General features: G+C 41.2%; 1 protein-coding gene across 1 annotated transcript in view; it reads right to left on the minus strand.

The window, feature by feature from the left end:
• The window catches only part of GLDC (glycine decarboxylase), an 84980-nt gene that overhangs the window by 34523 nt on the left and 24629 nt on the right, over window positions 1–25828 (minus strand). The window contains exons 4-15 of the mRNA XM_043487070.1: window positions 25589–25753; window positions 21610–21687; window positions 20267–20414; window positions 19739–19935; window positions 17934–18030; window positions 14833–14938; window positions 13634–13773; window positions 12459–12539; window positions 10058–10155; window positions 9207–9291; window positions 8992–9033; window positions 7885–8027 (exon numbers count right to left, since the gene is read on the minus strand). Coding sequence (XP_043343005.1) covers window positions 7885–8027; window positions 8992–9033; window positions 9207–9291; window positions 10058–10155; window positions 12459–12539; window positions 13634–13773; window positions 14833–14938; window positions 17934–18030; window positions 19739–19935; window positions 20267–20414; window positions 21610–21687; window positions 25589–25753 — 1380 coding nt within the window. The remainder of the gene's footprint in view (window positions 1–7884; window positions 8028–8991; window positions 9034–9206; window positions 9292–10057; window positions 10156–12458; window positions 12540–13633; window positions 13774–14832; window positions 14939–17933; window positions 18031–19738; window positions 19936–20266; window positions 20415–21609; window positions 21688–25588; window positions 25754–25828) is intronic.

Below are 25828 nucleotides of genomic sequence, written 5' to 3' on the forward strand. Positions count from 1 at the left end.
AAATGATCTGAATCAGTACATGGCAACCTCAGAGGACCACTCTCAAGAAAACATGATAAAGTGAGAAAACATGCTAAACAGGCAGGATAAAGAGGATATGCTTCCATACCTCAGAAGGAATTCAATTTTAATCAAACTCTCTGTTGCATAACTCAAATATTCCAAACAGTATCTAGGTCTTTGCTTCTAATAGCTTTAAATAAAACCCCCTCAACATGTTCTTACCAATCTCTATCTAATTTGACATAACCTAACCTTTGAATTCTGGGCAAAAAACATCTAGATGGATCTAGCCAACCTAATCTTTCTGATATCTCAAGAGCATCTTAAAGCAGTGGTTTTAAAACTCAACATCCCCAAATATTCCTGGGGGACTAGGGAGAAATATAAAGTCTTGGCTCATACCCCAAGTGTACTGAATCAGAAATCTAGGGGTTCGGCCAAATGCGAGAACCACCTTCATCCAAATGCTAGAATAAGCAAGATTACCTTGCTTATTTAACTTCTATGCAGGGTACATCATGTGAAATGCTGGGCTGGATGAAGCACAAACTGGAATCAAGATTGCCAGGAGAAATATCAATAACCTCAGATAACGCAGATGACACCATCCTTATGGCAGAAAGTGAAACGCAACTAAAGAGCCTCTTGATGAAAGTGAAAGAGGAGAGTGAAAAAGTTAAAACTCAACATTCAAAAAACTAAGATCATGGTATCTGGTCCCATCACTTCAGGGCAAACAAATAGAGAAAAAATGGAAACAGTGACAGACTATATTCTTGGGCTCCAAAATCACTGGATGGTGACTGCAGCCACGAAATTAAAAGACACTTTCTCCCTGGAAGAAAAGCTATGACAAACCTAGACAGCATATTAAGAAGTAGAGACATCACTTTGCCAACAAATGTCTGTATAGCCAAAGTTATGGTTTTTCCAATAGTCATGTATGGATGTGAGAGTTGGACCCTAAAGAAGGCTGAGCATCAAAGAATTGATGCTTTTAAACTGTGGTGCTAGAGAAGACTCTTGAGAGTCCCTTGGACTGCAATGAGATCAAATCAGCCAATCCTAAAGGAAATCAATCCTGAATATTCTTTGGAAGTACTGGTGCTGAAGCTGAAGCGCCAATATTTTGGCTACCTGATGTGAAGAGCCGATTCACTGGAAAGGATGTTGATGCTGGGAAATACTGAGGGCAGGAAAAGAAGGGGGCATAAGAGGATGAGATGGTTGGATGGCATCATTGACTCAATAGACATGGGTTTGAGCAAACTCTGAGAGATAGTGAAGGACAGGGAAGCCTGGGGTGCTGCAGCCTGTGGAGTCACAAAGAGTCAGACACAACTGAATGACTGAAGAACTACAACAACCCCTCCAAAACCTTACAAACTGCAAAAAATCCAAATATACTCTTGAGAGTCAAGAAGTTGGGGAGAGGAGATCCTTCTCATTGCTTTATATTTCCCAAAAGATGGCTCTTTTCATCCTTCATGCTTCTTTCTCTTTCTAGCAGTCTGAGTATCTCCCTGGAAATCAGTCACTCATCAGAGTGGGTCTCTGATATCTGGCCTCCCAGAGGTCTCTGTAGGGGAGGGTTCTGAAGCTGCACTAGGCCCACTAGCAAAGTGAAAGTGAAAGTCGCTCAGTCATGTCTAACTCTTCACAACCCCATGGACTATACAGTCCATGGAATTCTCAGACCAGAATACTGGGGTGGATAACCTTTCCCTTCTCCAGGGGATCTTCCCAACCCAGGGATCAAACCCAGGTCTTCTACATTGCAGGTGAACTCTTTACTATCTGAACCACAAGGGAAGTCCTAGGCCCTCTAGGAAAGCAAGTCAGAAATGATCAATGACATGTCTGCTCAATGACACTGACCATGAACTTAGGAAAGAAGGGGAAGGAGATGGCCAATATCAAGTGTTTGACGCCCTTTGTTGCCCATGGTGGGGGAGACCTCTGGTTGGGAAGATCCCCTGGAGGAGGAAATGGCAACCCACCCCAGTATTCTTGCCTGTAGAATCCCCATGGACAGAGAAGCCTGACAAGTACAGTCCGGGGGGTGGGGGGGTGGTGGCGGGGGGTCACAAATAGTCGGACACAACTTAGTGACTAAGCACGGCACACAGTGATCTGCACACCACAGTCATGACTTGGCCTTCAAAGGCCAGTTTTAAAGTTCACTACACTAGAAGATATTAGTCATCTAACTAAACCTCCCTCTTTGGGGTTCCGCCAGGGCAACACACTTTCCAACCCAGTAATTAGACAACATTAGAATCACCTAAGGACTTTTTAAACACTCGGTGAGCCCGAGTACTGCCCCTGGAGGAGATTCCAATGTAGCTAGTGTATGGGGTGGGGAGGACATGGCATACTTCAAAGGCTCCCCACGTAATTCTAACAGGAAGCCAGGACCGAAAACCCTGCGGCCCTGTGGTTTTCACAGTGTGGTAGCCAAACCAGCACATCATACCACCCAGGATTATATTAGAAATACGAGTTCTCAGGCCTCAATCCAGACTTATTAAATCAGAAACTGTGGTGGTGGGGCTGAGCAATTTCACAAGCCCTACAGGTGATCCTCATGTGTAACCAAGTTGGAGAAGTCATTGACTGTGTCCTGTTCACACCTCGTTTAAGAACCTTACCAGGAGGAGATTCCAGGAAAGTAACTGCTAGTTCCATCTACACTCAAGATCACAGTTTGCAGTTTTTAAAGACAAAAACAACTTCCTCACTATTATAAGCCAAGTAAGCTAATAATAATTCCAGCCTGTCTTTCATTTTAGGTATCCATGGAAGGTGTTAATTACTGTTTCTGTCTGCTTTAAACGGTACATGATAATTCTAACCTACCAGTTCCCAGAGTATTTGTGTGCTGCTGAATGATTTTCAGAGTGTCACCATGGTATGGGGAGCAAGCTGAAGCAAGCTGTCCTGGGCACAGTAGGAAATGGAAAGGTAATTAAATATTATTTGGCTATGTTCTCCACAAAGCTGGAAATGCTCTCTGGGTTTATAGACTGAGCAAATAAATATGAGAAATGGGGACAAGTTTCTTGACATTTACGTTTTAAGTTCTTTAAACAACTTTGGGATCTCACTGTCACAGGAAACAGACCAGGTGAAGGCTTGGCTACTCAAACCAAAGATTTCATGCCACAGTTTATGGTTATAAAATCCTTCATCATCCACATTTATCAGCCATCCCTCAATGAAATCTCAATCAAATCAAGAAGGCAGTGTTCCTTGCTTGCTGCGCAGGAGGGAAAACTACACCCAGTACGAGGGAAGAAGCCACGGAACAGAGCTCCGGAGACCTGACATATTCCAGGTGCTAACCTTTCCTTTGAGCTGCTGGTTTCCCCTCAGAAATAAAAAAATACACTGAAGAGAAGGGCCATATGGCAGCCTCCATCCAGGCAGGAACTACTAGAGAAAGAGAGAATAAATGCCTCTGTGAGCGTAACACAGGATTGCGCCGGATTGGAAGACATTATGAGGGCCCAGGAGCGGAGTCCAGGCAGAGTCACCAGGAAAACACGCAGAAACACTCAGGTTTATGCCTGAAAATTGCAGTTCTCCTGCTTAGGCATTTTAGAACCGTAGAGTTGCATTTCGAGTCCACTTGGTGTTAAATATTCCTCTATCCTACAGAGCTTGGCTCTTTTGCCCTTTTTTGCAAGCCTGCCTCATTTTGTTTGAGTACTGCATTGCTGCAAAGGAAGACAGGTGGTCTGCCTCAACCCCAGGGCAGATTCAAAGCCAACTTCATTATGCCATCAACTGATGGCAAAAACCCCCCTGAGATCAGGAGTGCCAGAGTGAAAATGAATCTGTAAGCATCTTATCAAGAATTTAAATGTTTTGCCATATGCATGTCCCCCACAATAAAAATAACATTTTTGAATTGTATTAAAATATACATCATGATTTATAAAAAATTTTTAGTAACCTAAAATATCATAAGGACAAAAAATAAAAATCACTTGAAATTCTATCACCTTGGGATAATTATTTGGGTGTCCATCCTTTGATCCTCTTTTCATCTATGCCTCTGCATAGATCTGTAAAACAGTATGGCAGTCCCTCAAAAAATTAAACACAGAATTACCATATATCCAATAATTTCATGTCTGGGTATACACCCAAAAGAACTGCTAGAGCTCAAATAGGTATTTGTACACCAGTGTTCACAGCAGCATTATTCCCTATAACCAAGAGGTCAAAACAACCCAAATGTTCACTGATGGGTTAATGGATAAACAAAATGTGCATACAATGGAGTATTATTCAGCCTTTAAAAATGAGAGAAATTCTGACATGCCACAACATTGTCGAAATTTGAAGATGTTATGCTAAATAAAATAAGCCAGATAAAAGGACAAATATTGTATGATTCCATTTATATGATGCACCTAGAGTAGTCAAGTTAATAATGACAGAAGGTAGACTCATTGTTGCTAGGGGCTGGGGTAAGGGGTAAGTCAGGAAATATTGTTTAATGGGTACAGAATTTCGATTTGGCAAGATAAAGAAGTTCTGGAACTGGATGGAGTTGATGGTTTTACAATGATGTGAAGGTAAGGAATGCCATTGAACTTGACAGTTAAAAACAGGTAAAATAGTAAATTATGCTCTGGATATTTTACCACAATGAAAAACTAAGTAGAAAATATCTTAGGATGTAGCAGCTAATGCTACTTCCTAAAAATTATGCCATCCATACTTATCTTTTAAATATCATGCAGTAACAAAAAAGGAAGGGAAACATATTTAAGATTCCTAACTTCTGGTGACTGAACTCTAGAACTCTATAGACACATTCACCAATTCCAACTAGTCAGGCATAATAAAAACACCAGGAAATTACTAAACCCTCTGTTTTACAAGTATAACTTCAGTGGCTAACATGGTACACTAAATTCTTTTTCTGTGTAGAGTGGTCAAGAAACTTGTGTTTCTTCTTATAGTAACTATAAAGCTTACATTGGTCCCTGAGATTTCACTAGCCAGCAGTAAATCATGATGAATAAGCTGTAAGTAGTTAGCCCTATGGTAGACTGATTCTGAGACCTGGAACACAGAATTCTAAGAGCTGGAATTTATAATCTTGTGGGGAAAAAAAAAAAAAAAACTACCACAAATAAACCAAGATGGAGGCTGTAGAAAGCTACAAATAAAATCATTCACATACAATATGTGGTAGATGCCTTTGTCTTTCCCAAATGAGGCATCAAATTTCCTAGCTCACTGGAAACATAGCCCCTGTATTTTCCCAAAAAAGGAGGCATTTCCCCATCTGTCACAGCAGCCTCTGCTTAGGACCAGAAATATCTACTAAGCTTCAACAAAGCCTCTGTAACTCTGAAGTCAGCTCTTGGAAAATGGGTGGTGTGTCTGGGAAGTTCTGAACTGAAGAAGGCATCACTACCCAGAACTACAAAAGAATAATGATTTCTTTTCCTCCTCCATGGAAAATGGGGTCCACTGGCAATCATACAAATGAGGAGAGTAAGACAGAGAAAGAGCATCAGGTCAACTGAGGAGAAGAGAGAAACCTACAAGATGATGGTTCTCAACCTTGGCTGCAAGCTGGAATCACCTGGGGGGCTTTAAAGGAAAACCCATGCGTGCATACCTTCCCTCACCGTACTCTTTCCCCATCAAGATGTTGATTCTATCTGGGACTGTGAGCTGAACACCAGGATTTTTTATAGACTCATCATATGAGTCTAGTTTCCAGCCCAGGCCTGGGAACCACTGCTTTACAAAAGGAGAACCTCCTCATCCTTCAGTCAGTCTTCTGGAGACTCTGCCCAGGACCTCAATTTTCTGCGAGAGCTAATGATTTAAAAAATGTTAAAGTGGTCTTGCAAAACTGCTCTCCAGTAAGATACAGAAGATGTGATCATATTCCATCACTAGAGGGCAGTTTCTTCATTGTCAATACTTAACTAAGGTATTATTGCCTCACGTGAATTCACTCAGGTTCCTCTCATTAAAAAAAAAGCTGCATGATGATGTTTTAATGAAGGTATACTACAGCCTGACTTTCATGACTGTCAGTTCCGTCCTATTTATGAAATGAGTGTTTGAGAGTCTAATATTAAATAGGCTTTGTGTCCTTTTATTTGTCACATGCCCTCTTCCTAAAGCGTTTGTATTGTATGGGCTATGTTGTTTTCATAAAGTGTACGGCTTTGCTGTTACCTATGTAACCAAAACAGGAGGGAAGGTGTGATAGTATCTGACTAAGATCTGATTACTTTCTGTCTCAGAAAGTGAGCCAATAAATGTCAGTTTTTAAATCATTTGATTTTTTTATCTTGAAATAGAAATTCTGCATTTCTAACAAGCTTCTAGGTGATGCCAATGCTGTGACTGATGGTGGAGAAACCACCTTGAGTAGTGGAAGGCAGAGAAGCTGGGGGCAGACACAAGATTCCTCTTCTGAAGATATCCTCAGATGTTAACTTACATGTTGATGACATGTCTGCCTGCCTATCTATTCCCATGAAGACAGAAAGACCACAGATCCAGTGGATCCAAGCTGGATACACATCAGAATCATTTGGTTGCTTCTTAAAAGCAAAGATTTTTAGTCTCAACCCCCTGAATACCAGTAGGTCTGGAAGAGGGCCCAGGAATTTATATTTTTTAACTAGTACCCAGGAGATGTTATGATATCCTTCTGTTTTTTTTTTTGTTGTTGTTGTTGTTTTCATGTTCAAAGGCAAATGTATTTCATTCCTTTCCATGCAAAACATAATAAGGTATCTTATATGCTTGTTGTTTCTTTTCCAAATCAAGTTTGGAAACTTGATTTGGATCCTCCAAACAAGTTTGGATCCTGCAACCTTGCAGGATCCACTCATCCTCTACAGTGAGCCATCTTATACCATGTTCTGCCAAGCATCTTACATAGGAGAGACTTGCTGACTAGTCAAGGGGTTTGTGCTGTATGAGAAGAGCTAATGTCTACTGTCTCTTCTGTTGCCATCAAGCTCACAGAGGGCCATTGTCAACTTGTATCAACAGATGCCTATAGAAGCCATTCAGAGAGTCCATGGCAGGGAGGAAGGCACAGGACAAGAGATTTGCTATTCTGGGATGGAGTCAAGAGTCTGAAAGTTTCCATTAAGTCCTAGTCTCCAAAGCCATACATAGTTAGTTACTTTCACTGCATTCTGTTGGAGCAGTCACAAACTTTCACTCAGATATAAGAGGGAATATAGACCCCAGTACACACTGGGAGGAGTGTCAAAGTCACACTTGACTGGCCACTACATTTCTGTGAGCTTGCCTGTTTTTGAAAATCACTTTTGCTCAAAATTTTACAGAGACTGAGGTCAGAAAAGGGGAAAGGATCTTTCAAGGTTATTGTCAGAACTAGGATCCAGACTCTCCTGGTCCTACTAGACTGAGGCATTGTTGCTTACGAGGAGCTCAAGTCTGATTCTTAAACTGTAAGGTGGATGTAGTAACTACCTTTCAAAGATGGCCCACAGTGGACCAGGATTTTCCACATTCACAACCACATGTTGGCCCCCTCCCACATTTAATTTGGCCTGCTCTAAAATGCTATGACAGATAGAATGCTCTGGAAGGGATGCTGTGTAACTCCAGAGGCTGAACCTGAAAATGCTTGCAGCTTCCACATCCTTCCACCTTGGAACACCCCACTTTGAACCTAGACCCAATTCTGTGAGGGGACTTTAGCACCCACTGGAGAGGTCCACATACTCAACTGGACTCCAAACCAACAGCCATCACTACCTGCCCAGCTCTGAGAATGAGGTCACTTCTAGTCATCCATCCTAGGAGGTATTATACTACAAAATATAACTGAAAAGACAGAAGAATAAATCCTTTTACCTGTTAGGCTGGAAAGAGATTCGATCATAGCCAGTGAGTTCACACAAATCCTTCTCAAGTTCTCGGAAAAGCTGCTGGTACCCTTGAGCTTGGTCCAGAGGCACAAAGGGGTGGATGTTTGCAAATTCTTTCCATGTGATAGGCTGAAGAGCAAGAGGAGAAAGGATATGCATATGTATACATTGTAATAGTAATAACAATACTAACTTTAATAATGATGTGATGATGATAGCAATAGCTAACACAAAAGTGCTTACTATGTTTCAGGCACTAATCTAAGCACTTTAAATAAATTCATTCATTTAACTCTTACCACAATCTTATAAAGTAAGTACTATTACTGTCTTCATTGTACAAGTGAGGCACAGTGGCCCCGGAAATGGCACTTACACAACAATATAACATTTTCCTATTTTTTTCAGGAACAAAAAAGCCCCCAAATTGATTTAGATCCATGAAACTCAATGAGTTGTTTCAGGTATGGTTTATTCAAACTCTTGCATAGCACATATATTATTCTTTTTTTTCATTAAGCAGAACAAAACACCAACATAAAAGTAAAAGGGGAAAATCCTATTACAATATAAGATGATTTTATTTTCCTGATGTGATTTGTCATATCAGAATAATCCTACAGAAAAAAAGAAACATGCTGGCCTAGTACAGATACTTACCAAACACCACAGCAGGATACAAAAACCTTCTCTTGATATAAGGAATAAATTAAAACCTCAGTCTCAACCATTTTGGCACTGAGAAATGATTTACAGAAAGCTTAATTCCACCTGAGCTTAACAACTACAAATTGATAAAAAGCTTTTAACATGGTAGATTTAAAAGGGAGTCTGGTGGGGAGAGGTAGAAAGACATAAATGCTATCTATATCTTTACTTATTTTAATATTTAAAAATAATTTTGGTCATAAACATAAATGATCAGGTTGTGATAAAGTTAGGGTTTCTGCCAAGATTGTTTAAGAGTGAGGTAAAGAATTTCTAAAGTAGTTATTAATCACAGTCCCAGTGGCAGCTTCTCTCATTAACTACTATGCACAAGCCAAGACACTGTCTCTGCTAAGTCCCCTCTTAATAGACGTGACCTACTTACCGTGAGTTCAGATGAACTGTTGAGCTTCATCGTACACGACCCCTTTAAGAAGCACAGCCAAAGTGTATTAGGTTAGTGACTTCCTATGTTCCATCTGATCAGTCCTCCCATCTCTCTGAAAGGCCAACCATTCATCTCTCTTGCAGCATATTAGGTGTGACCCAAAGAGGTGGAATCAGGGTGGGGTGGGGAATGGAAACAAAGGCAATAATTACCAGTGGAATCATGCTATGAACAAGGGAAATGTCTTTGTTTTCCAGTCTCTTCATGTATCGGACAATATTTGTTTCTGAGTGATAGCTGTGAACAAAAAATATGGGGTTTAGACCAATATAATTAAATAAGAGCTCACACACATCTTTCTAAAAGGTTAAGATACACTGAAATCTACCTTCAACATACAGATCAAATTAGGCCATGAGCAACATGCCAACAAAGTATCAGAGACAAGGGCATGGACCGCCCCCCACAAACCACAGAGGATTCCCTAGGACAAGAAGCTGCCCATGGGCGTGAGAGAAAAGGCTGGAAAGAGGACGCTGCTGAGTCCCTGGGTACCATCTTCAGCCTGGCAACCAAGCACCCAAACTCCCATCTTTTTCAGGAGTAGAATTACGGGTTACGGTGCCCAGGAAGCAGAACCATCAGGAAATATGATGTGCTCTGTGTCCAGGTTAGAATTGGGATTTAGCAGTTACTCAGGCTGAACCACCAGAGAAGGCAATGGCACCCCACCCCAGTACTCCTGCCTGCAAAATCCCACGGACGGAGGAGCCTGGTGGGCTGCAGTCCATGGGGTTGCTAAGGGTCGGAAACAACTGAGCGACTTCACTTTCACTTTTCACTTTCACGCATTGGAGAAGGAAATGGCAACCCACTCCAGTGTTCTTGCCTGGAGAATCCCACGGATGGGGGAGCCTGGTGGGCTGCCCTCTAGGGGGTCGCACAGAGTCGGACGACTGAAGTGACTTAGCAGCAGCAGCAGGCTGAACCACAATAACCGTATCATAGTTGAAGCCACTGTCCACTGTGCTCCCAATGCAGAAGTCACACAAGCCACACAAACCTGTTGAACACTTGATGTGTGAGGAATGGGCTAGTCCTCTTGAAGGCAGTCCCTAGAATACCTCTCCGCTCCTCACCCATGCTTTCAGCAACCAGCTCCTGCACGGAGAGATCACAGACACTGAAGGGCGGAAATCATGCCTGGAACCACATGTGAAGCAGGCTTCCAGAAATTCCCTACCACCCAACCTCTCACCCCCTTCTGGGACACGTGGCATGGTGCAAAGACAGAAGTCAGGGTCATGCAGTGTGGCAATTCTTCAAAATACCACGTTTAAGTTCTGTTGAACTTAGTGACAGTAAATAAAAGCTGTACAATTTTTACTGCAAAAACAAAAGTTGACATCTCCTGCATGTTCCATGAATAATGAAGCAAGTTACAGTAAATTATTTTAAAGGGCTATCTAAAATTTACCATGACAAAGCTCAAGTGAGGATTCTTATCTGACACTGCTCTTTTGTCTTTGAGAACAATTCTAATAAAATACAAATGTCAAGACCATTCAGTAGGAAAAGGAACAGTCTCTTCAACAAATGATGCTGAGAAAACTGGATATACACATGCAAAAGAATGAAATTGGACCCTTATCTTGCAGCATACACAAAAACTAATTCAAAATGGATTAAGGATCTAAATCTACAAGCTAAAACTATGATATCTGGGACTTCCCTGGTGGCCCAGTGGCTAAGACTCGATGCTTCCAATGTAGGGGGCCCAGGTTTAATTCCTGGTCTGGGAACTGAATCCCACATACTGCAGCTAAAGATTCCGCATGCTGCAACTGAGAACCAGTGTGCCAAAATAAATAAATTAAATATTAAAAAATAAATAAAATTATAAAACTCTTAGACGAAAGTATAGAGGCAAATCTGCATGTCCTTGGATTTGGCAATGATGTCTTTATGACACCAAAAGCTTGAGCAACAAAAGAAAAAACAGATAAAAGTGCCCTTTTGTGCATTAAATGACACTATCAAGAGAATTAACAGACAACCCACAGAACAGGGGAAATATTTGCAAACCATATGTCTCTGATAAAATATCCAAAACATATAATACATGGCTTGCTCCTCATTCTTCTCCAGGCTGATAGAATGGTTTTCTGGAGCCCTCAGTGGTGTTCCCTAAATTCCTCAAATGCATGGAACAAATACTGTGATTAAATTTAAATTAAATGCAGAATTCTAGAGGGAGGATACTTATTCAGTTTTGTTTATTAATTAGTTTAAAAGAGAACAGTGTAATACTTCTTTGATAATTTACATTTGTTTTCTGATTTGAAGTCAGGTCTCAAAGAGGACTTAGACAACCAGGACAGCACTGATAAACACTCTGGAACCTATTTCTGCTTCCTTTCAATTTAGCCAATATTTATTGAGTGGCTCTTTTGCTATAAGCTTTGCAGAGTGTTGTGATTAACACCTTGCTACAGGTGTAGGTAGCTACTGATGCCTCTCTTCCATCTCATAGAATCTCATCCTCACAGGTCCCTGCTATTTCATGATTTTAGAAACCTACTCAGTCACACCACACTGCTTCTAGTTCTCATGTTATCTCTCTCCTCCTAGCCTTTGTGGCTGCTTTTCCCAGCATCTGGAATGCCTGTAGCTCCATCCTCCTTCTCTGCAGTTGTGTCTGGATATCTCCTACTCATCTTTCAGGTCTCCACTTAAGTGAATTTCTTCCGAGTCTTGATGAGAAGCCCCTCCTCTGTGCTCATCACAGACAGTGCCCATCATAATACCTAGACTGCATTCTTGTGCTTGTTCAGATCCTCACTAGACTAGAAGCTCCATAAGGGCAGGAAATATGTCTGATTTAGCACTATCCTGGGGACTTAACGACTTCCCTGGTAGCTCAGATGGTAAAGCGTCTGCCTACAATGCGGCAGACCTGTGTTCGATCTCTGGGTCAAGAAGAGCCCCTGAAGAAGGAAATGGCAACCCACTCCAGTACTCTTGCCTCAAACCCCATGGACAGAGGAGCCTGGTAAGCTGCAGTCCATGGGGTCGCAAAGAGTCGGACACGACTGAGCGACTTCACTTTCACTTTGGGGACATAACACATATTAATGACCTGGCACATGTTAGGTTAGTTTTCCCATAATCAACATACCCAAGATGTAAATATTATGAAGCTTTGTATTAGGAATAGCTTCAATTAAGTACAATTAACTCTTTCGAACTAACCTGGCTAATCAGTCCTGGCTGGGGCCCAGAGCAGTGACCTCTATCAGCAGTCACAGGAGCAAGGGAAAATCAGTAGTTTAATTTTAACAGCAGGCCACCAAGGTCATTCCTGGGCCCCCTCTCCCTCACAACTCAGGCCCACAAGAGGCAAGGCCATCTCTGACACCTCCCCAAATAGTCCTTATGAGGAGGGTGTATTTTAATTTACTTACTGCAGACGACTCACAGCCAAAGATCCACAACAAGTCATCCAGATCTTTTTCATTGACTGTTTCATCAAGAGAAATACCAAGCTATAGAAATGAAAATGAAAGGGAAAACATCAGCTGTAAATGCCAAGATCAGGGCTAACATAAAAAGGAATGAATTTGAGGAAGTTGTAGTGAGGTGGATGAACTTTAAGAGACTGTCTTACAGAATGAAGTAAGTCAGAAAGAGAAAAATAAGTATCTTATATTAAGGCATATACATGGAATTTAGAAAAATGGTTGTGATAAACCTCTTTTCAGGGTAGGAATACAGATGCAGACTAGAGAATGAACTTGTGGACACAGAGCAGGAAGGAGAGGGTGGGATGAATTGAGAGAGGAGTTCTGACATATATATGCTACAATGTTTAAAATAGCTAGCTACTGGGAAGATGCTTATAGCACAGGGAGCTCAGTGCTCTGTAAGGATCCGGAGGGGAGGGATGGCGGGGTGAGGTGGGAGGGAGGGGATATATATACATTTATGGCTGATTCATGTTGTACAGCAGAAGCCAACACGACACTGTAAATCAATTATCCTCCACTTAAAAATAAGTTTTAAAAAAAGAATTGAACACACACACACACATTCAGGCCTGAAACTCTTAAGAGAAGTCCAAGGGGAGAAAGTGCTAGACAAAACTCTCCATTGTTCTAAAAAAACAGAATATCATTATGTCCAGGTTGGCTCCTGGGCAAAGCAGGCTAGTCCAGTCCCAAACTCCACAAGATTCAGAGTTTTACAGCCACATCTGAACTCTAACAGTCTGAGGGCTGCAGGGCACTTCTTTTGGTACTAGATAAGCTCATCATTTTCTTCCCTTAACTTGCCTCATCCTTTCGCTTATCATAGCCTTTACCTTGAACAGTCATATTGTGAATAAAGGAGTAGTATGAGCAAAATATGTGCCTAAGAGTCCCATGTATGTATGAAAACACAACACCTTAAGGAAAGCTGACAATGAATTACCATTTAAAAAGTCACAACGTTCCAAACTGGAAATGAAAATTGTTTACAAAGAAATAGATTGTGCCCAAAGGTCCAATACTGAGATCTTTTTTAAATAAAAAGATATTTTAATGAGAAAAGTTATGAAAATTTATAGAATTTGTAAAACGAAACTGAAAGTCTGACTTACTGTGCCATCCTCAAAGAGCCGCATATTTATTTGTCGCTGAGCGGCCCGGCCCAAGACCTCCTTCACTGAGCAGCCACAATGAATCTTCAAAGTGTCAAAGAACAAGCTGTGCTGCAGTTGGTGCCCTGCTCGCTTGAGACCTAGACAAAACAGGAGAGCCACCAGTCTCTACAGAGAAACCTGACCCTCTGCCCTAGAGACTTCACAGAGAAGTGAAGAGGTAAATCCTACTACAGTCTGTTCCTGGTGCTACCCATTGTTTTGGTTGCTGCTTTCAAACTTCAAAAAATTATTATACTGTAGAAAGTTGTGAAATACATATAAAAATGGAGGGAAAATCACCATAATTACCAGCCACTAATAACTAATGGCTACTTTCTGGTACAGATTCCTCTGTACCAGATTCCTCCCAGATTCCTCTGCACAGATTCCTCCCAGAAGAGTGTATATGTATGTGTGTCTATTTGTAATATATCACATATATATACTTCTTTATCCTGAAAAAAATATTTAACATATCATGAACACTTGGCTTTTCAATAGATCAAAACTCCCTATCATTATTTTTAATGGCTATATAATATTCAACCTTAAATTATGTACCATAATTTTAACTAATTACTTATTACTGGACATTTAGGCTATTTCCAAGATTGTAATATTGCAAATAATGTTTCAGTGGACACCCTTTGCATCCTTATCTGATTATTTCCTTTAGAGACATTCCTAGAATTTCTGGATCAAATTGTAGGCACTTTTTAAGTTTTTGATACAAATTGTTTAAGTGCCCTTATAAAAGTCATACCAATATTAGTATTCTTTTTTAATCTTTGCCAATGTATTGGGAGAAACACTATTTTATTCTTTCAATTTACATTTATTTGATTAATAGTGGGTTGAAATTATATATGTTCATTTGTATGCTTTCTTTTAAAATTACATTTAATGTTCTTTGCTCAGCTTTTTCTCAGGGTGTTCATCCTTCTTGTATATGGGATCAGGGGGACTGAGCAAAAGCTCAGTATACTAAATATATTAACGCTCAGTCAATCATAGATGCTGAAAATATTCTTCCCCAGTTTTTATCCAACTTTTAATTTTTCATGTGACATTGGACATGCAGTGAGTTTTTAATTTTACTTATTCACAATTATCAGTCTTATTACAACCAAAATTTTTAAAATAGACAACTGACTCACCTTCAGACAAAATCAAAGTGGCATTATGCACCCTCCTAGCAATATGTTCCAGCCCATGGGACCCATGGTAGATTGCAAACATCACAGCCATATTCGCCAGGAGAGCCTAGACAAAGAGCAATTAAAGGATGATGTTCAGCAATGTGACAGAGACAGGTACTGAAACTGACAACAGGGACTAAGCAAAACGATCAGACTTCTCGCTTCCTCCATGCAGTTGGGAACCATTTAAAACCTGCTTGGCCATCTGAGGGAAAAAAAAAAACAAAACAGCATCTAAGGCACCTTAGAGTCACTACACTAAACCTTTGACTGTGACCATTAATAAGAGATTCCATTCATGCAACATAACTTTGCCACTCGTAAAGGGGCAATCAGACTGTCATCAGATATGTGATATTTAACATTGGAAGACAGTGGAACAAAGACCTCAGGGGAAAAAAGTGAGATCTAAGAATTTTAGGCTCAATAAAATGGTTCTTCAAGGATAAAAGCAACAAAAATTTTCAAACACACAAGAACTCATGGAGCATAATTCTCTTGACGTCTCAAATAAAGCACTAAAAACTGAATTGCAGCCCAACCAAGAGGTGAATGGTAAATTTACAGCAAAGGACCACCAAAGATAAAAATGCAGGACATGGAGAATAAAACCAAAATGAGATGGCAGGAGATCTATTAGAAAGGGAAAATCAGAACCTACGGCTTATTTCCTGCTGACAGTAAGGTCACCTTCTCAGGTAAGTTATCTCTTTTGACTGTTGATTGAGGTTTCACAGAAGTATTTACAGGGAAGTATGTATCTCAGTGTGATACAAAATGGGAAAGAATGGCATTGAATCTCTCAGCGATTCAGGGAAGGAGTCCAACATAGGGAGCAAGGAAGGGACCACTGTGATGGCACCTTGGATCATGGAGAAGGATAAAATGAGGGTGGCGTGGGTCAGATACCAAAATGAGTGCCAACTTGGGGGAAAATAATGGAGGCCCACCTCCTGTTTCTCCTTCTGGCTCTCTCTCTCACCTGTTTATCTTCTAACCACGCAATATCATCCATGGAACCTAGTCCAAACTCAAGTCTCTGACTCCTCACCTGCTTTAGTCCATTTGATTCTCCCACAGCCCCTAACATCTCATTGGTCCAGCATCACAGTCTCTCTGAAGTTTCCAGTCCCACTAACGCAACCTTTGTCCTAACGTACTAGGTCAGCAGTTCAAGATCCACCTTTATGGCCAATCACCCCAAGGTGGGAAGGGGCCCTTCACGAAGTAGAAGCACATCTCAGCTGAGAAACACAGTGCTTTGAAGTTGGATGATGTTCAGTATCAGATCTATTGTGTTAGGTACACTTTTCCTCTGTGAGGCTGCTAGAAGGAATATCTCTGTGGCAACTGCTAAACAAGAAAGAGTTCTTGAAAAATGCCAGAAAGTGAAATCAGAGTCAGTAAAGAAAATGAGGAAAAGAAGATATCAGAGAACACAGAAGTAGGCTTTCTTGGACCAAATCCCAGAGAGAGTACAGACACTCTTGTGGACTCCAGTTAACAGTTAGAAATAAGTACAGAGGAACCACAACACCTCACAGCTATGGAGAGTGCATTTCTGAAGTAAAACATCCACAGAATAGAGTATCATGTCTCGTGGCTATGCTGCCTGGAAATGGAAACTCAGGCTAGAGTTCACAGAAAACTCTGGAAATCTCCCATCACAGAAAGTCTTGTGGAGGTTGATTCATGTTCCTTTTTAAACTAGAGATCATGAACTAGGAGGAAAAAAAGAAGTAGGAACATAATTTCTGTTCATTGTAGACAGCTCAAGTTAACCTGGAAAAATAATTCAAGCCTCGAAGCAAAAAACCCTTAGTGTACTTAATGATCAGAGAGACACCTTCTGGAAGAATATGATCAGAAAGCAGCAGAGGAAGAGAAGATATGTTAGCAGAGAATTCAGCAAAAAAATGAAGGGTAAACTATAGAAAGTAAAGGCAGAGTATAAAGATCCATTTGCTGTCAACAGAGGACAAGCTTGTGACAACTGGCTCCTACCTGCAATACTAAAGGAGCTCCTCCCTGAAAAGCAGCCATTTCCCTGAGGCAAAAAATATAATGCAAGAAAACCAACAGAGGATACTGTTTCAATGACAATGACCATAGAACAAGCTATTACTGTTGGTGCTGTTTAGTCATTAAGTTGTGTCTGACTCTTTGAAACCCAATGGATCCCTGCCAGGATCCTCTGTCCATGGGATTCCTTAGGAAAGAATACTGGAATGGGGAGCCATTTCCTTCTCCAGGAAATCTTCCTGACCCAGAGATTGAATCCGCATTTCCTGAATTGGAAGGCAGATTCTTTACTGCTGAGCCAGCAGGGAAAGACTCAGAACAAGCTGTAAAAAGACCTTATCATCAACTGCATCCCTGGAGAGGCTTTCTAAAACCTGGTGGTGGTACTGTGAGCCAATGCCCTGAGGGGGTAGAACACTGTACTGCCTGCTGAGTTATCTACAAGATCTTTTTCTCTGGCCCTGAATGGAAGAGATGAACCAAAAATGGATCATATGCTCAGGTGTAGTCCTCCACCTGATCCCAGGAATTGGCTGAGTGTCAAGGAATACTGCTCCCTCTAACCTGAGCTCTTGGGCAATGTTCAAGTAACTCCTCCTCTTTCATCCCATCCATTTAAGGAATACCTCTCATGAGTTCTCAGTAAGAATACCCCATGACCACCACTGAGTGGCCAATTAAACCATCCCCTCAATACAGTCACCTCAAGTATCTTTACTCGCCTTCCTCACACTAACATGGAGCACCTCCATCTCAGCCGTAAGAGAATTACCACACATAATAGATCTGCCCTGCAGCCAAGAATGCCAGAAACCGTAACGGGTAAAGTATGTACATACATGGAACCCCAATAAAATACAAGACTGGCATTCTGACGAGACCACAAGGCTTGTCTACCAACAAGATCTTGTCATTTCTGGTGTGCCAGCTGCTCGGTAGATGATGAACGAATGAAACAACAACTCAGTAAAATGAATAAGTAGATCATTTCTGTAGACTGTAAAGTATTCAGTGAGCAGGTCAGGTTTGGGATCTACCTGAGCTGTACAGATGTTGCTGGTAGCCTTGTCTCTCCGGATGTGTTGCTCCCTGGTTTGAAGAGCCAGACGATACACTTCTTTTCCACTGACATCTCTGGACCAAGAATAAAACATTCAGTCAGCACAGATCATCACAGTACTGAGAGTTGCCATAAACAGAACTGCTTCTTTCCTTCCCACCTTGAAGTGAATTCAGCAACGTTACTTAGGTGCTAGTCCATAAAAAACAATTTCCAAATTCTTCTTCCAAATGGGACTACTAATTTTCAGTTTGTACCCTGAGGATTTGAGGCACTGAGACATATACAATAAGTTGGAAACCTTAAAAGAAAATTTCCCAGTAATCTTCCAGCCTAAAATAATGATGATAATTGAGGATTAAACTTCACTCTGAGCTTCTTGGAAGACTTCTTGGAGAACAGGGAAATACTGGACAAGGAAAACAGAATTTTTATACCAGAAATCTGAGCAACTATGTGGCTATAAATAAAGTTAATAATCTTACCACTTGTCTCTAATAAAATCTCTTCTTTCTTAATGCAATTAAAAATCTAGATAAACACAGAGATTCAGCAGTCTTATCTCCTATTTCATCAACTCTTTGGTCCACTTTCCAAAAAGGTCGGAAGTTCAATACCAAAACCAGAAGATAGTAATTGATATATGAAATTCTTTTAAAATCAGAAAACCTCTGCCTCATCTCATCTGGTGAAGCGACATCACTGAAAAAAGCTAATGTAAAAATACCTAAAGAAAATTTCGTTTTTACATTAAAAAGCAAAGTGCCTTTTGCTATTATGTGACAAAATGAAAGTATTTCAGAACTTCTCATCACCATCACATCAAGCACTAATGCAGACTATTCACTTACATTAATAGTCTAATTTTTATGAAAGGTCAAAAATAATATGCTAAATCTCCACAGTAATAATCATGGAACTCATCTAAGTTCTTAACCTGATGATCTTTAGCTGTGAGAAGCACTGTGAGAAAGTATATTCGGAGGGACTTCCCTGGTGGTCCAGTGGTTAAGAATTTGCCTTGCAATGCAGAGGACTTGGGCTCAATCCCTGGTTGGGGAACTAAGACCCCACGTGCCATGGAGCAACTAAACCCATGCACCACAACTATTGACCCCATGCGCTGCAACAAGATCCCACACGACACAACTGAAGATCTCAGTGCTGCAGCTAAGACTCGATGCAACCAAATACATAAATAGATATCTTTGAAAAATACTTTAAAAGGAAGTACATTTGGAAATTACTCAAATAGCCAAGGGGCAGGCCCCTAGGAAAGAATGTGGGTCACACTCAGTGTGTGCATAATAGTCTCTTACTGCACTTGTCTTTACACAGCCACACGGCAAGCTAATCCTTTCAAGAAAGAGACTAGTTAGATATAGAACACACCTAAAATATTCAGTCTTTCAAGGTTTTCATCGACCTAAATAAATTCATTTCTATAACTTCAGTACAAATATGTTATACATTGCATGCATACTTTTCCAAATATGCACAAATGCATGGCATTTGAGAAAAGGTACATGGCATTTGAGAGCTAAATATAGGAGAATGGTGTGTGCGTGTTGGGATGGGTTAGGGGGTAGACAGGGCACTTATACCCCAAACATTAGTATCCTAAATATGTCCTCTCTTCTGACTCTATGTTCTATATATTTCCTTAATTGACCCAAAATTACCCTGTTAAATTCCAAGAGAAATCAACGACTTTTGTGAGCAAGAGAAGGAGCAGGGAAAACTACAACCACAGTAAAAGGGAAAAAGCATGAGCTGCTTTACCTCGTTACCCCCACCATTCTTCCAGGCATCATCCTCACCAAGTTTTCTCTGACAGCAAAAAAGGCTGCATGTGGTCCACCATAGCCCAGAGGCACCCCAAATCTCTGTGAGCTGCCCAGGGCGATGTCTACCCCAAATTCTCCAGGAGGCCTCAGGATGCACAGGGCTAAAAGGTCAGTAGCACAGCAGGCCAAGCTCTAGAAAGGAAATAAGAGAAAATGGAAAAGGTCGTGGCCTTCCCTGAGAATAGTGGGAGGGTATCAAATTATCTCCATTACAGGCAGACTGGCAGAGTTGGTTTGTACCCCGAGAAATGTGTTTACTCATTCATTCATTTAAAATATTTACTGAGTGTATGTGCCAGGAGCCAGCGAAGAAAGCAAACTTGAAGAAAGGAGGTAGGAAGGAGGCAGCTTTACCATACTAGGTGATTAAGGTGTGGAAATTAAAACACACCGAAAGAATAACAATAATCATTCAAAGTTTAGACACTCCTCCATGGACCCCCACAAGGAAAGGTTCTCCTACCCCAGCCTCGTGGGCTCTCTCTACTAGCTCCGTGAAGTCCTCCACCTTCCCCTCAGTGTCTGGGTACTGGAACAGCACTCCACTGACATCTTTGCGGCTGAAGTCCATTTCACGGGGTAACTTCAGCTCAATGAGGACTCCAGAATACCTGGAAAGACAAAGAACCACCATGTTTTTGGTTTACAGGGAAAATCAAATTACCTACAGTTAGAGATTCATATTCGGTGCCCTTCCTCAGTGCCCCACTCCCTACCCCATCCCAACATGCACACATACACCCCCATTCCACACCTGGCCCTTCAGTACTAACAGTGCTTCTCACTGGCTCATATGCACCCAACAGCTCAGCTTGTTTCTCTCTTCTATCCTTCTGCTCTTCTCCCCCTTTCCTATCAGAACATGCTCCTAGGACAAGAGCAGGAACATGACTTCTTATGGCTATAGAACCAATACCAGTAATGGAAGAGCCATCGCTACCTTGACCTTAGATGGGCCTTAGTGAAAGTGTCTTAGTCGTGTCCAACTCTTCATGACCCCATGGACTGTAAAGTCCACGAAATTCTCCAGGCCAGAATACTGGAGTGGGTAGCCTTGCCCTTCTCCAGGGGATCTTCCCAACCCAGGGATCAAACCCAGGTCTACCGCATTGCAGGCAGATTCTTTACCAGCCGAGCCAAATGGGCCTTAGGTGAATGGAAATCTCAGTAAGACAAGGAAGAAAACCTTCCTTAGTTCTTGTAACTATCTAATTTCTATCATGTTAGAAAACCACTTCTGAAGGAATGGTGGTATGGGTTCAGGGGAAAGGCTTTCACAAGGAGAAAGCAAATAAACACACCCACGTGTGGCAGCTGTGCTGTGTTTGTTTTATTTGATTACAGCAATTAAATAAATGTGCTTTCATCTACATTGTACTAACCCTAGGTATTATGTAGATTCCTAGGAGCCATGTTTGTAGGAATTTCAGACAGGAGTCATGTTTGTAGGAGTATATACAAAATTACGACAATATGTGAGAGTTCCATTTTTACTCTGTGCTTTTCAAACTTTTCAAAACACTGTTGAAATTACTTTGATATTCTTAATCTTCTTTTTACAAAAAGACAAAAAAATGTGATAACTTAATAAAAAGCAAAGGCAATCAAATCCACTGTGTATTTTCCCCTAAATTCTGACACGGTTTACTTACCAATAAGATCATGGGAAGAAAGTGGGAGGGAAAATAAAACTCAACAACCCCAGCTTAAACCAGGTTCACCTCCAATCACTTTGGAAATAAGAGCAAGAAACAACAGAGATAAGCATAATATCCCCGAGTTCAAAATACAAATAAAATTAATTACTTGGCTCGAGTTTGGACAACAGCAATTGTTTGTGGGTGGCAACGGGGGTCAACAAAAAACTTCCTCCTCTTGTTCTGCCTGTTAAAAAGAAAAACCGCATTCAAACATGAACATTAAAGAGATCAGAGTATCTTCTAAGAATGCAAAAAAAGATATGGTACTAAAGGAAAGTCTGAGCATAGAATAAAAAGTTGTCAGTCACGAATAACTAATGGTAATGTTTCCTAATCAGAATTTCACTGAAATCCAATTCAAATTCTAACCCCATTTAGCAAAATCAATCTTGAACTGATTTAAATTTTTAAAAATATACTATGAGGAAAAAGAAACAAAAGGGTAGTAATTAGGTACAAGTAGAAACAAGAAACTAAGTCTTCTAAATAAAAACATTTGTGAATTTTATTGCCAAAAGAGCATTTGTTGCTGTTTAGTTGCTCTGTTGTGTCGGATTTTTTGTGACCACATGGCCTATAGCCTGACAGGCTCCTCTGTCCATGGAATTTCCCAGGCAAGAATCTGGAGTGGGTTGTAATTTCCTTCTCCAGGGGATCTTCCCAACCCAGGAGTCAAAACCACATCTCCCACATTGGCAGGCAGATTCTTTACCACTGAGCCATCAGGGAAGTCCCAAAGGCATATTTATAGATTATCTAAACCAAGTGTCCTCATTCAAAGGAAAAGGATGGGATTCAGGAAACTTCTGAATCAGTGAACATGCGGAGATCTGGGAAGAATGGGTGACCCTGAGGCAGCATGGAAGCTCTGAACCCTTTCAACATACCCAGGCCTATGCAGACCTCCTGTCTGGCTGTTCCTGAGTTATGTCATTTGCTAATACACTGCTTCTAGTAAGTAAAATGTTTCTCTGAGTTCAGTGAGCCACTCTAGTAAATTTAATGGAACCTTAGGAGGGGATCATGAAAACCCTGTGGGTTGAATACAACCTGGACTTGAGATTGGCATCCTGAGTCAGAAGGGGCTGTTGGAACCCTCATCTACAACCAGCTGGTCAGAGCACAAAGAATAACCTGGGCTTGTGACTTGCATCTGAATTTGGGCAGGGGCAGAGGGGTGGGGTGCAGTCTTATAAATCTGATCCATGAACCTGTGGAATCTGATGCTATCTCCAGGTAGGTGCTGTGAGAATTGAATTCTCAGACACCAGTGGGTGTTTGTTTGCTGGTGTGAGAAGAAACCCCCTCCCTGACTGGAATTGGTACCAGAACCAATTTAACCACTCCTCAAGCCTCTGGAAGCCAAGAAGGAGACTTACATGGGTATTCAGAGTGTAAACAAAGAACCTTGCCCCCCAGTTCTACTAGGATCAAGCTATCAGCCACTGAAGTCACCCAGTGGACTAGGGCCAGCACCCCAAAACCTCAGACAGACACACCATCAATGTGGGCACATTTCCCTACCAGATGACAATCCACATGAGAATCTACCCAGAAGGAAGTTAAACTCAAAAGTATTCACAAGGCAAAGAATGAAAGAAGGTGAGGAGCTGGAGAATGGCTGTTAACAAAATGTTAACCAAAGTTAACCATGACCCAGCAACTGTACTTCTGAAAATGTGTCCTCAGAAAATAATCAGAATTTCTGACAAAGATTTATCCTAAAGATGCACAAAAATATCTAATAACAGTGAAAAATGGGGACAAACAGTGTGTAAAAATAGAGGTGAGGTTACATAAAACTCACACAATAAAAGCCATAGTTTAGAAAACTCACTAAAGAAATGGGAAATGTTCCCCAAAATATTGTGAAATAGAAAAAGAAAACAAGCTATAAAACATTAAATATAACCTGAGAAGAAATTCATCATAAAAGAGTGATAAAAATATACAAGCAACTGCTGCAGCTCAATTCCAGAAAAATAAATGACCCAATCAAAAAATGGGCCAAAGAACTAAACAGACATTTCTCCAAAGAAGACATACAGATGGCTAACAAACACATGAAAAGATGCTCAACATCACTCATTATCAGAGAAATGCAAATCAAAACCACAAATGAGGTACCATTACACGCCAGTCAGGGATGGCTGCTATCCAAAAGTCTACAAGCAATAAATGCTGGAGAGGGTGTGGAGAAAAGGGAACCCTCTTACACTGTTGGTGGGAATGCAAGCTAGTACGGCCACTATGGAGAACAGTGTGGAGATTCCTTAAAAAACTGGAAATAGAACTGCCATATGACCCAGCAATCCCACTCCTGGGCATACACACCAAGGAAACCAGATCTGAAAGAGACACGTGCAGCCCAATGTTCATCGCAGCACTGTTTATAATAGCCAGGACATGGAAGCAACCTGGATGCCCATCAGCAGACGAATCGATAAGGAGGCTGTGGTACATATACACCATGGAATATTACTCAGCCATTAAAAAGAATTCATTTGAATCAGTTCTAATGAGATGAATGAAACTGGAGCCCATTATACAGAGTAAAGTAAGCCAGAAAGATAAAGACCAATACAGTATACTAATATATATATATGGAATTTAGAAAGATGGTAACGATAACCCTATATGCAAAACAGAAAAAGAGACACAGATAATACAGAACAGACTTTGGGACTCTGTGGGAGAAGGTGAGGGTGGGATGTTCTGAGAGAATAGCATTGAAACAAGTATACTATCAAAGGTGAAACAGATCACCAGGCCAGGTTGGATGCATGAGACAAGTGCTCAGGGCTGGTGCACTGGGAAGACCCAGAGGGATGGGGTGGGGAGGGAGGTGGGAGGGGGGATCGGGATGAGGAACACATGTAAATCCATGGCTGATTCATGTCAATGTATGGCAAAAACCACTACAATATTGTAAAGTAATTAGCCTTCAACTAATAAAAATAAGTGAAAAAATAAAATTTAAAAAAAAGAGAGAGTGATACTTAATTACATGTTACATTACAGATTGCTAGGCATTCTCCCTGTTAACCATGATAACAGAAACCCTGTATGTAGAGGGTGACAATGTGCCCATCTGAAAAAACTTCATTTCCCCAGGTGACTTGCAGGTAGGGGTGGTCAATGAAACATAAGTAAATTGTTAAGTAGGGGCTTCCAAAAATACTATTGGCTTAATTCGCTAGAAGTGCCCTTTACTTCTTCCTGAATGCAGATATCATGGCTAGAGCTCCAGCAAGTCATCTTGTGATCAGGAGGACTGTAGACAGGGGCCATTGCCTACCATTGCAGTAAACAAAGAATGTTGCCTGTCATTCCAGTTCTGCAAGGATGAAGCCACTAGGCACTGTAGCTGCCCATTGATGGTGCACCGAGGAGTTCAGGATGGAGAAAAACAGGAAGTATTATATGCTTTGGAGACTGACCTAAGATAGTTAAGAAGCACTTCTAAGGAATAACCAATGAGCCCAGATTCTTGCATCTTCCCATACACTGAAAAGCATTAACATCATTAACCTGAGACGTCTGTTCTTTGTGATTTGCAGTAATCTTTTGATGTTCGACTACATGGGATTTTCTTCCCCCAGCAAAAAGTTCCTACATATTCTGGCTCCTCCCTGACCTCTCGGCAGCAGTTCCTCAGAGCTGTATGAAAGACTGTCTCTGGGACTATTGTCCTCAGTAAGATCCCTGGATAAAACTTAACTTGCAAGTTTCAGGTTGTATCCTTTTCTTCCATCTACAGGATGAAAGCCTCACACTGAAGATGAGGCAGAGAGGAGGGCATCAGTCCGTGATGCTACCTCAGAGCTGCTGTAACATCCCTGAACAACACTATGTATGCGATGAGCAAAACGTCTTTCTTAAGAATATAATGTTAAACAATGAACAGCAGTGGCTTTTTAAAGGCACTATATTTTCTATCTTTTTATTATCTCAACTAACTTGTATAATGATACTGATGTAAGGTATCTCATACACGTGTGTGTTGGGGTGGGGGGGGGCAGGGGAAGCCGCACCCACACAGCGGTGGTGAGACTGGCCGATGTCCCTCACCCTGGACCTCTCACCTGTGGCAGAGCTGCATTGCCTCTGCAGCCGCGGTGGCCTCATCCAGCAGGGATGCATTAGCCATGTCCAAGCCTGTGATGTCACACACCATGGTCTGGTAGTTGAGTAAACTCTCCAGTCTCCCCTGAGACACCTCTGGCTGGTACGGAGTATACTGGGTGATCCTGTAAGGGACACAAAAGGCTATGTCCAAACTGTGAATCCACTATTCAGATTCACAAAATGCATTCATTTTAGAA

Source organism: Cervus canadensis, chromosome 14 (assembly GCF_019320065.1).
Source record: "Cervus canadensis isolate Bull #8, Minnesota chromosome 14, ASM1932006v1, whole genome shotgun sequence".
Lineage (NCBI taxonomy): Eukaryota > Metazoa > Chordata > Mammalia > Artiodactyla > Cervidae > Cervus > Cervus canadensis.